Genomic DNA, 12,201 nt, shown 5'->3' on the forward strand with positions numbered 1-12,201 from the left:
CGCGCCGAGAGCCGCGCGCCGCTGGGGACTCGGCCTGGCGGAGGGAGGGAGCCCGAGTCTGCGCCCGGGGATGCGGCGCGAGTGACGGCGCAATGGCAGCATCGCGCGTCTGCGAGTCTGCGACGGCAGCGCCAGGGGAAACAAGCACTTGTGCCCAGAATTTGCTGGGTTGCGCACTGGCACCTCCTGAAATTCTTGGCCCCTGGAAGTTACCGTAAAGTGCTCTTTGGGGTTAATAAAGGAACAGCAATACTATGATCCTGAAAAAGCCAGGGGACAGTACACCAAGCGCTCCGTTCCTGTACAAGTAGTGATCGCAGTTAACCTTATCAAAATAACTACTTCCGAAAAAGACTTAAAATTTCTAAGACTGATACACATTACAACAAAATGCATTGTTTCCGGTTTTTTGGTTTTTTTTTTTTTTGAGACAGGGTCTCGCTATGTAGTGCAGGCCGGCCTTGGACTATGTAGCCCAAGCTGGTGTCGAACTTGTGGCGATCCCCCAGCCTCAGCCTCCATAGTGCTGGGATTACGGGTGTGCGCCACCAGGCTCGGCTTATTTTTGACTTTTCAAGGGTGAGATTCATGGGCTGATGATTTCTGGAAAAAGTAAATACCTAAGAGGGAAATGAGACATAGGACAGCGCAGGCCGTGTTTCTTGCTTGCCTGGAAGCCGTCCCTGGAGTTCGCGGATCTGCTCTTCCTCTTAGTGGCAGAACTGACTTGGACCGGGCGGTTGGAAAGTAGTGTGTCCCCAGCGGAGACGGAGCTTCACTGTGGGTCGGAGTGAGGCACCCGCCTGGGGTCCGGGTAGGGTTTGTAGCCTTGGGTGGAAAGCTGAAGTTGCTGGCTGTGTCCCAGGCCCTCCCGGGGCCCCGAGCCCCACCTCTTGTGTGCGGGAGCTCAGGCCGCTCCGAGAGGGTGAGGGCTTCCGGAGACTGTGCCTGGCGGGGTCTGTCTGCATCCCACCCCCACGCCAGCGAGGGGAGGCGCCCCTGAGACACCTGCGCCAGGCCAGGCCCCAAAGTTGACGCTGCGGCTCGGGAGAAGGCAGAGGGCGGGGCAGAACGCAGCTGTGGCTTCCTCTGCAGTCGGGGGAAACGAAGGACTGTGGGGGTGCGCTCCAGCACCCCCGTACAGTCGCCTGGGCTCTGCACCACCCCCAGCACTAGGGCAAAAGAGAAAAAAAACCTGGCTTGGAAAAAGACAGAAAATATGACCTATCACGAGTCATTTGAAACTGATTCACAGGTGCACAGGTAGAATACAGACCAGCAAGGACAGAGAAGAGCAAGTACACCCCTAATCAGTCCCAGCACTCGGGAGGCTGAGGCAGGAGGAGCGCCTGTCATTTCAAAGCAAACCTGGTCTATGTGGCGAGCTCAAGGCCAGCCTGAACTACATAGTGAGACCCTGTCTCAAAGAAACCAAACGGGAGCTGGACATGGTGGCGCACGCCTGTAATCCCAGCACTCAGGAGGCTGTGGCAGGAGGATCCTTCTAAGTTAGAGGCCAGCCTGGGCTATAAAATGAGCTCAAGGCCAGCCTCAACTGAATAGTGAGACCTGTTTCAAAAAAAAAAAAGACAGGGCTGGAGATTTAGCTCAGCGGCACAGCGCCTGCCTGGCAAGCGCAACGTCATGAGTTCAATTCCCAGTACCGGAAAATAAACAAAAAAAACCCCAAAAAAGCCCAAACAGGGTTGCGACCATATATAATTATTTTCAACTATATGATGCATGTTGAGTCAAGCCACACCTGGGTTTTGAGCGTGAAGAAATGGTTTGCTTAGGTCTCACTGTGGATCACCTTGCTTGTGAATTAGAGAAGTCATGACATTAAGGTCGCCTCTGTTTTACTATTCATTTCTGCCAAGTTATATGCAGAAGTTTTCTAGAGGAGGGCATTATTTTTTAAACCAGCTTTATGTGAAGTTATGTTCTCTTGTCCCTCTGACTTGTGCCACAGTTTGAAAAGCTTTTTCTTTTTTCTTTTTTCCCCTGGAGACAGGCTCTTGCTATGTAGTTCTGGCTGGCTTTGAACTTACTAGGTAGCACAGGCTGGCCTGGAACTTGCAGCAGTCCTCCTGCCTCAGCCTCTGGAGTGCGGGGACTACAGGAGTGCGACACCGTGGCTGACTAAAAAGCTTTATAGGTGTCTTAGAAATACCCGAAAGTAGTGACTGTAATCTCAGGGGTGTTGTTTGCTTTGGGGGCAAGGGTCTTCCTATGAGTTCAGGCCGGCCTTGAACTCACAGTGATCCTCTTGCCTCAGCCTCCTGAGTGCTGCGATGACAGCAGACATCCGCGCCCCCAGCTCACTTGGGTGTTTTGTGCTCAGGGCTCCTTGGACCTGGTGCAGAGTACGGAGGAGGACCCACTGCTGGACGCGCGGCTGCCCGCACAGCACTCACTGCAGGCCCACTTCACACCCCGCTTCCAGCCGCTGCCCACGGCGCTCACAGCCGTTCTGCTCCTGCTCGTCCACGTGAGTCGCCAGCGAGCTTCCTGGGCTCCGTGTACCGAGCTGCAGCCCCAGCCCTTTCTGGTTCTCGTTGAGAAGGGTCTCCAGAAGCTGCCTCTGCTGACCTCAAACTTTCCATCCTCCTGCCTCAGCCTCCCAAGTGAATGGGCTCCGTGCCTGCTTCGGAGGCACCTCCACCTCTCCCGCTTTGCTTCTGTGTGGGAGTATGCAGGGGGTGGAGGGTGGAACCCAGGGCCTCACACCCGCCAGGCACAGGCTGGTCTGAGAAGTGTATAACCGTGGCCAGGTGTGGTGGTGCACTTTATAGTCCCAGCATGCGGGAGGCCGAGGCAGGAGGATTTCTGTGAGTTCGAGGCCAGCCTGAACTGCGTAGACCCTGTCTCGGAAAAAGACTACTCTCTTAGACTTCAGGGAGGACGGTTGTTTCTTTCCTCACGGGCTGTACTGAGCAGGTCGCTCCCTCCCCACCAGGTGGCGTTTGTGGTCTTGGCGTTTTTAACCGGTGTGCTTTGCTCCTACCCTGACCCGGAGGACGACAGGTGCCCGGGGAACTACACCAGCCCGCTGAAGGTGCAGAGCGTCATCGTCCTGGGCAAGGTGGCGCTGTGGCTCCTGCACCTGCTGCTCGAGCGCTACCTCCAGCATCACCACAGCAGGGCGAGGGGCCGCGGCTACGGCCGCATCGACCGCGCCACGCGGCCGCTGAAGACGCTGGCTCTGCTCACGCACTCGGCGGGTGAGTGGGTGCCGCCCCCGACGGCGGGAGGGTACGGACGCGCTCGGTGTTGCTCCGAACCGAGCTCACTGTGTAGTCCGCACTGTCCCTGAAGGAGCTGGGTAGCCCATGCTGGCCTTGAACTGCAGATCCTCTTGCCTCAGCTTCCCAAGTGTTGGGATGGCAGATGTGCACCCTGGCTGAAATGTGATGTTTTTTGTTGTTCTGGTTTTGTTTTGTTGAGGAAGGGTCTTGTTATGTAGTGTAGGCTGGCCTTGACTGCCTATGGATCCTCCTGCCTCAGCCTCCCACATGCTGGGATTACAGGTCTGCCTGTGCCAGCATGCCCAACAAATTTGATTTTATAATCAAAACATACTCCCTCATTTTAGCGAGAGGGATGTGTGTTTGTGGCTACTGGAATTTGGATGACTTGAATGTCTTGAAGCTTTTCTTATAAGATACAGAAGCTTACTAATCATAGGCCTTAACTTTCACTCAGAATCTGCACCCGTTGCGAATACTGTACCCTGTCTGAAGTGGGGGCCTCCCTACCTTGTGATTTGTTTTTGGTTTCTTTTGTTGTTATTTTGGGGGGTTATTTTTTTGAGACAGGGTCTTGATATGTAGTTCAGGTTGGCCTTGAACTCATTATGTGGCTCAGGCTGAATCATGGCGATCCTCCTGCCTCAGCCTCCCCAGTACTGGTGCTATTGTCCTGCACCACCACACCCGGCATGTTTTGCTTTTTTGCGAAGTACGTGCTTTGTCATTGACCTGCCCCGCACCCCGTCCCTTTTGCCGGTTACAGGTTTATTAATCTTAAGGAAATTGAAGTGCTGTTGTTTGACATTTTTAGCCAGGTGTTGTGGCACACACCTGTAATCGCAGCACTCAGAGAGGCTGAGGCAGGAGGACTCAAGTTTCAGGCCAGTCTAGACAGCTTAGTGAGACCTCAGAATTTAAAAGGACCAGGGAAGGTTGCTCAGCGCAAAGGCCCTGACTTCAGGCCTTAGTAGCCTCAAAAAAACAAAAGGAGTTCTGGTTTTAGGGGTTTTATTTGGTTGGTTGGTTTTGGTTTTTCCGGCTGAATTACCAGGGTGGGCATGGGCGTGTAGTGCTCCACTGCGGCCAGCAGGTGTCACCCTAAGCCAGGGTGGAAGCAGAAAGGCATTGAGGATCCTGTCTTCTCTGGGACCAAAGTAACGTTGTTTCTCAGCTGATGGGCTAGAAACCATGAACTCACAGAGTACTGAGTTAGTCCTTGTTGGTTGTTTGTTTTTATTTTAAGACCAGAATATATTTATTAGGGGAAGAAAGCTTCTGTCTGAGAGAGACGTAAGGGGTTCCTAGTGGGTTCTGAGTGGCTTGCCGGAGTTGGTCCTTTTTATTTTTATTCTGAGACAGGGTCTTGCCAAGTTGCCCAGACTGGTCTTGAACTTGGAATTCTCCTGCCTCAGCCTCCCAAGAAGCCAGGACTATGGAAAGACAAGCACTGCCTTGCCTGGCTGGAAAGCCTTTCTGAGGCCCGTAAAGAATTGTCTGATTTTTCATTGTGGAGGTTTTGTTTTTGTGTTCTTGAGATGGGCCACTGTGTGGTTCGGCCTGGCCTTTCTGCCGCTGCCTCTGAGTGCTTGGATATCAGGTGTGGGACTCCGCGCCCAGCCATTGTTTGAGTTTTCTCTCTCCAAAATCTGCATTTTCAGATTCTTGTTGACCATGAGACTTTCAATCATGAGCTGTTTTTTTTAGCAGTTGGACCTTTAGTTTAATCACTGATGGTATCACTTTTATGTTGCTCATGGACATGCTCAGAAAATGAAAGGAATTAGGGCAGGTATTTAGCTGGTTTCTATTATCTTCAATTTTTTTTTTTTTAATGTCTTATTAGGGAAAAAAAAAAGGCATGGTGGCACATGCCTGTGATATTAGCACTCTAGAAGGCTGAAGCAGGAGAATTACAAGTTCTGACCTAGCCTAGGCAATTTCGTGATTTAGTGATTTAGTGAGACTTTCTTGAAATTTCAAAAATATATATATATTTTTTATAAAAAGAGCTAGAAACCGGGTGAGGTGGTGCATACCTGTAATCGCAGCACCTAGGAGGCTGAGGCAGGAGGATCGATGTGAGTTTGAAGGTAGCTTGAGCTACAAAGTGAGTTCAAGGTCAGCTTGAACTGCATAGGGAAACGCTGCCCCCCCTCAAAAAGAAAGAAAAAGAAAAAACAGAACTAACGCTGTAAATCAACGAAGGCCCGGGTCCCACCTCTGTACATTAAGCAAAAGAAAGAGAAGGCCCAAGGGCTGCACCCCCACGCCCCCCCCACCCCGCACAGTTTGCCTGGGGCGTTGCTGGGAAGCGGGGCTGTGGGCCAGGCCTGAGCCCAGGTGTGTGCGCATGCGCTGCCAGGAATCAAAGCCAGCGGCGTGGCCCGTCCCGTCCCCAGCTAGGGCCCCAGAGAGGGGCGTTGGGCGTCCAAGGTGCAGATTCTTGTTGACTATGAGATTCATAGTCTTAGCCCGGGCACTCAGCTCTCTCCCGTGTGGAGTGAGTACGGTTAGCACACCTACCCCGTTCGGCGGTAGAGAAATCTGGGGACCTGGGCGAGATCCTGGGTCTCCCTGGTGAGAGGTGACAGACGCCGCGTGGGGCAGCCCGCGTGCCCCCTCGGTGGGCAGTGAGTGTGCCATGGATCCGGGGGTCTTTTAGAAGGACTGGCAGAGTGAACGAGCTGTGTCTGCGGTTGTAAAACTAACCTCACAGCCCGGTGTGGTGGCGCACACCTATAATCCAGGCACTCCGGAGGCTGAGGCAGGAGGAGGCCACAAGTTTAAGGCCAGCCTGAGCTACATAGTTCAAGTCCAGCCTGGACGGAGCAACATGGCAGCGAGACCCTGTCTCAAAACACACAAACATAAAAATGAAGCTATTTTTTTATCTGTGTAGCGACCCCCGTGTGTTCTTCCCCCTAGAGGCTGTAAGGCTTTGTGTGGCTCACAGAACACCTTTGTAAGCCCTCTGCCAGTGATGTTAATACGCTGGGTGGCCCCTGGTGAGAGGGCTTGGCAGGGTGAGGCTTGGTCTTTTTGAGACAGGGTCTCACTATGCTGTTCACAGTGGCCTTGAGCTCACTTTGTAGCCCATTCTGGTCTCAAACTCCTCAAGGATCCTCCTGCCTCAGCCTCCTGGAGTGCTGGGGTCACATTGGGAATGCTGGGATCACAGGCGAGCACCACCACACCTGGCTCCAGGGTGAGGCTTTGTGTAGACTTCTTTTTCTTCTGGTACCTGGCATTAAACCCCAAGGTGCTGTACCACCAAGCTACATCCCCAGCCCTTTGTATTATGACTGGAATATGAGACCGTCCTGCCTCTGCTTCCCTAAATGCTGGGACTGCAGAATGTACCATCAAGTCAGGTTGAGCTCTGTGAGATTTTGACAGGCTGTGTGAACAGGACTCTCTGGCTCAGTCCTTCTTTCTCCATGGGGAAGTATGAGAGAGACTGGGCCTGGTGGAGCAGCCTATGGTCCCAGTGCTCTGGGAGGCCGAGGCAGGAGGATGGAAAGGAGGAGCCCAGCCTGGACAGTTTAGCAACTTATTGAGCCCCTGTCTCAAATTTAAAAAGGGTGGATATATAGCTCAGGGTGAAGGCCTCAGGTTCAATCCCTGTGACCCGCCCCCACCAAAAAAAATGTGACCAGCATTATTTTCCCCTAGATCAGATTTAGATGAATAGTATATTAAATGAGTTTCAGGAAACTCTTAGATAAGGTGCCACAGATATGTCAAACTTTTCTTGACATTCTTTGGAGTAAAGGGCAAAACAGAAGTTAAAATGGTCCTCAAAAGTATCCAGGCTTGGCGGTGCACGCCCATAATCCCAGGACTGGGAGGCTGAGGCAGGCGGATCACTGAGTTCCAGGCCATCCCGGGCTGCATAGTGAGACCCTGTCTCAGAACACCAAGTGCACACACGCGGTGTGGTGGAGAAGGGAGGAGTGCCAGCGGGGGCGCGGGCGTGGAGCCGTGTGCGCGGAGAGCGCCCCTGCCGGCGGCGCCCTGAGCCTCGCGCAGAGGGACGCGGAGCGCGGCGGCGCCCCCTGCTCCCTTGATGGCACCGCGGTGGAGTCCGCGGCGGTGGGCGTGTGCCCAGGCGGGGCGGGTCTCCGCAGGGCTCTGGACTGCGGTATAGTTCCGGGGTCCAGAGGGCCTCAAATCCCCAAGCAGGGCAGGTGCTCTGGAAGCCGCGGCGCAGACTTCAGAAACCCGCCTCGCTCTTGCGTGAAGATGCGGTCTGACCCGAAGCGAGCCTTCTGGGGCTTTGTGTGTGTGCGGGTCTGGAAGCCGAGCTCAGGGCCTTCACACCTAGCCGCATCACCAGCCCTTCATAAAAGTATTTACTTTGAGACAGTGTTTTGCCAAGTCACTGAGCTGCCTAGGCTGGCCTTGAACTTGCGATCCTCCTGCCTCAGCCTCCAAGAGTGCTAGGAGTACACACTGGCACCATCTTGCCCAGTGTGACGGGGAGTCACTGTTGTAATTGTATAAATAAAGTGAGGCTGAGACAGGAGGGTCGCCTGGAGTTGGAGGCCAGCCTGGGCTACGCGGTGAGGCCTTGTCTCAGTGAAGACCACCGACCTTTGGTCTCTGCTGCCCGAACCTGCGGGCCTTCCCGCCTCCTCAGCCTTTCGCAGCGGCCGAGCCGCTGATCAGGTGTGCTCGGCGGGGCGAAGGCTGGAGACAGCTGTGCTGCTGCGTGGGGACCCCGGGGCTTGGAGGCCCCGCAGAGCATGGCGCAGCCGCACCCCGGAAGTCGCCGGCCATGTGTCGGGGTGGGGCGGGGAACCCCGGAGACCGGGACTTGCCGAGCTGGACCTGTCCCTGTCCCCGCAGGCAACGCGGCGCTGCTGCTGGTGCTGGGCGCGCAGCACTCCTTCCCCGGGCACGGCAGGCTGTACCTGGCCCTCATCCTGGCCGTGCTGGGCCTGGAGCTGCTGGGCTGCGTGATCTGGCTGCTCCTGTACGCAGGTGAGGAGCCCGCTGTGTTGGAGCCCGCTGTGTTTGCGCGGGCGTTTCCCTGCGTGGACGGAGATGCCTGGCCACCCAGCTAACTTTGCGCCACCGAGCAGGCATCACCCCAACAACTTTTGTTTCCCCACAGGCACCAGACTAGAAGTCTGACGTGTAAAAGTAAAATAGCTGGGGGGGGTGGTGCACACCGGTAATCCCAGCACCAGGGAGGCTGAGGCAGGAGGGTCGCTGTGCGTTGGAGACCAGCCTGGACTACACCGTGAGACTCTGTCTCAAAAAAAATAGTGTGGCGAGTCGGGGTTTGCAGTGCCGATGGCGCTGGGTCGGGAGCTGGCAGCCGGCTTCTCCTGACCGTGTGTGAACCGGGAGAGCGTGCCCCGTGGGCCCCCCGTGGGCGGTGGTGAGACGCGCGGTCCGAGTCCGCGCCCAGGGACGGTGAGTGCCCGCTGCTGTGGTCGCCAGCTGACCGCGCCCCGGGCCCTGTGTGTAGCACCGGCTGGACAGACCCGGGAATGTCTATTCACGGCCCGGCGCTTGGCCTCGGGAAGCGGCCTTACAGGGCTGGCTGGTTGGAAGGAGGAGCCGGGAATCCATCCGGCGGACGGGAACGACAGCCTGTCTACGGTCGGTCGGGTGATCTGAGACGAATAATGACGTTTGCTCTCTCAGTGAGAATCAGAAAGTTTAATAGAGCCCAGCCACAGCCTGACGTACTCGAAGAAGAAGAGATCTACGCGCACCCCAACGGCATCGCCTCGGAGACGGGGTTCAGGTGAGGCCCGCGGAGCAGTGGGGGGCGGTGAGGGGCCCTGCGCAGCGTCTCCCCGCGGACACCTGCAGTCCGCCCGCGCTGAGCGGACGATTAGGCCGGGTCTGTCGGCGTCTTCCCCGCCGTGCGGAGCCCAGGTCCTGCGCAGGTGAGCCGGCCGCTGCTGCGCTGTGAGGCTCACCTCACGCAGCTCACCCTGCTCCGCGCCGCCGGTGCTCTCCCTGGTGGACACACGGTGTTCGCGGCCCGATCTCACCAGGCCGCCCGGTTCCCACCGCCCTGTTCTGCCTGCACGCCCCAGCCCAGGAATCGGGCCTGCCCGCTGTGCTGCTGCCGCCCGCTCTGCCGAGGTGCTCTGATGGCCGAAGTGCCGCCCCTGTCTGCGGCAGAGCTTAGGACTAACACGGTTATTAAACACTCCACACAGGAGGCTGAGGCAGGAGGATCACAAGGTGGAGGTCAGCCTGGACAATTCAGTGAGACCCTTTCTCAAAAAATAAAAAGGGCTGAAGAGAGAGCTCAGTGGTAGCCGTCCCTGTCCACAGTTCCAGAGGGAAAAGAGAAAATTATTATGAACAAATATGAAACGAGGTGATGAGGCACTTAGGAATCTCAAGAAAAAGAGAAAGTTGTACATGACAGATAATAGTAGACCTTTAACATCTGTGTTGGTTGGTTGGTTTTGAGACAAAGCCTCACTGTGTAGTCCAGACTGCCTTTGAACTCATGATGCTCCTGCCTCAGCCTCCCAAGTGCTGCAGTTACAGACAGAGGCCTTGGTCTGGGTGACACAGATGCTAATGCAGGCCGTTTATTTGGATTTAACCCGAAACTGCCCTATTTCCTGCACCGAGAGGGTGCGGGAGGGGGCAGGCACACATGTGCGTGGAGCCCCGCGAGCAGAGGAGCCGACCCTGTCTCGTGGACGTCTGTAGAGGATGCTGAAGTACAGGACCCAAGAAACAGCAGAATTAGATTACTTAGAAAGGGGAGCCAGGCCCGGCATGGTGGTGCATGCCTGTAATCCCAGCACTCGGGAGGCTGAGGCAGGAGGATTGCTGTGAGTTCGAGGCCAGTCTGGGCTACATGAGAGACCCTGTCTCAAAAAAAAAAAAAAAAAAAATACCCACATTGCAGATTCCCTGCTGCCTGCCATCCCCTCTGCCACCAGCCTCTGACCTGGGGGTGCACCGCCTCCCTGTCCCCTCCCACCTCCACCAGCGGTCTGCTGAGCTGCTCCAGGGCCTGTGTCACAGGTCCTAGGGCGAGGGGTCTGCACAGCCGCAGCTGGCGGTGGAGCTCAGTCATTGCACTGAGGCCCCCTGCAGGCCCCACAACCACCAGAGGAAAAACGCCTAAAATGCATCACAAAATGGGGCGTTTTCTGTGGGTCCGCTTAGCCCAGCAAAATGGGGAGGAAGGGCCCCTCGGGGCTTTGCTCACACCAAACGCTGAGAACTCGTGTGGACATCTAAGAGCAGAGAGGTTGGGTGACCTGCGCGGCACAGCCTCTGGGTAGGAGGTCGGGGTTGGGGTGCACACAGTCTTCACCGCGTCTATTTGTGGTTTTATTGTTGTTGTTTTTTGGTTTTTTTTTTTTTTTTTTTTTTCTTTTTGAGACAGAGTCTCACTATGCAGTTCAGTCTGGCCTTGAGCTCACTTTGTAGCCTAGACTGCTCTGGAACTCACAGCGATCCTCCTGCCTCAGCCTCCCAAGGGTTGGGCTTACAGGCTTGCGCCACCACACCCGGCTCACAGCTTCTATTTGTAACCTCTTTTTTTTCTGCTTCCTGTGGTTTGTGCTTTTGGGGCGGGGTCTCGCTGTGTAGTTCAAGCCGGCCTTGAGCTCGCTAACTGAGCCTTCCCCAGTCTCCGGCGCAGACGGTGGCGCCTTCACGCAGGTGAGCAGCGCGCCCCGCGTGTCCCCGCTCTTGCAGGACGGCGGGGAGCCTGGAGGAGGTGGTGGAGAAGCAGGCGGACGCCATCGCCTACCTGCGGCGGCACAACGCGCTGCTCAGCCGGCGGCTGCTGGCGCTCACTGGCTCGCAGCCGGGCCGGAGCTGAGCGGGACGGGACGAGACCGGGCCGGACCCGATGGGACGCCAGGAGGAGCCCAACCAGCCCGCGCTGCCACAGCGTGGGGCCCTGATGCGCGTCACCTGCGGCCGGAGGATGGCACCGCCGCGCTCTGAACCCTGAGACCCAGTCGCGCTCATCAGCGCTTGGGGGTTGGGCCTAGGGCCTGGCAGAGCCGGCTCCACCACCCCGCCCCGGGGCCTGAGCAGTCTGAAGAAGCAGGTTCTGCTCTTAAAATAACGGAGGAGTCATCCCTGCTGCAGCCCCTGACCGGTGCGCTGCGGGCACCCGCTTTTCCCCCTGTGGCGCCGGGGAAGCTCCACCCCCCGCAGAGCTGCACCCCACACACCGCTGTCACCGAATGTCCTCACCGTGGGACCCCGCAGCCGGCCGGGGGGACGCGCGCTGACAGTCACAGCGCTCGGGAGGCTGAGGCAGGAGGGCCACGAGTTGGAGGCCAGCCTGGCTATCAGAGCAAGATCCTGCCTCCAGAAACAGCAGAAAACCGACTGCAGGACCCAGGTCTCACGGGTGATTTGATATGCAAATTCTAGTCCTTTCTTCAGAAATCACAGTTACCTGGTGACGCGCCGGGACAGGCTGTGCCCCAGTGGCAGCGCTTGCCGCTAGCGAAAGGGGGCAGATGGAGAAATTTTCCTTACCTGTCTCCTTCTTAAGGGGGCTGCAGTGTATTTCTGTATTGGATCAGTTCATCGGCTCAAGAAGTTCCGTTCCAGCAGTGGAAAGGTCTGAGGTTTAGGGGCTGGGGATTTAGCTCAGCGGCAAAAGCGCCTGCCTGGCAAGCGCAAGGTCGTGAGTTCGGTTCCCGGTACCGGAGAAAAACCAAAAACCAAAAAAAAAAAAAAAAGGTCTGAGGTTTAAAATCCGTCAACAGAGAAAGAGAGACTCATTTTTAGTCCTGGGTTATACTTAAAGTTGTGATGGGAATAAATGCCACTGACTTACATACAGGTATTAAACATCTCTGTTTCCTGGGGTCAGAGTGCTGAGCTTTCATGAGTAAATGCATCGCTTCTCCACGTTCCCTGGTGTGCTCCCCTCCTTTGTCCCGTCCCGGCCGCCCCTGTCCCGGGCCTCGGGCTTTTCATTGCAGGCTGT

At 56.2% G+C, this 12,201-nt stretch overlaps 1 protein-coding gene across 1 annotated transcript; it reads left to right on the plus strand.

Moving 5' to 3' along the window:
- Positions 1-2,344: 2,344 nt before the first annotated feature.
- On the plus strand, positions 2,345-11,912 carry Tmem192 (transmembrane protein 192; the record flags this gene model as incomplete). The annotated part of the gene is given in 5 exon segments (XM_013513506.1): positions 2,345-2,491; positions 2,960-3,224; positions 8,100-8,234; positions 8,907-9,009; positions 10,944-11,912. Coding segments are annotated over 5 exon segments (777 nt in total), but the record flags the coding sequence as incomplete, so codon positions are not given.
- Between the last annotated feature and the right edge of the window lie 289 nt (positions 11,913-12,201).

This window comes from Chinchilla lanigera, unplaced genomic scaffold, assembly GCF_000276665.1.
Source record: "Chinchilla lanigera isolate Chin_1 unplaced genomic scaffold, ChiLan1.0 scaffold00002, whole genome shotgun sequence".
Classification (NCBI taxonomy): Eukaryota; Metazoa; Chordata; class Mammalia; order Rodentia; family Chinchillidae; genus Chinchilla; species Chinchilla lanigera.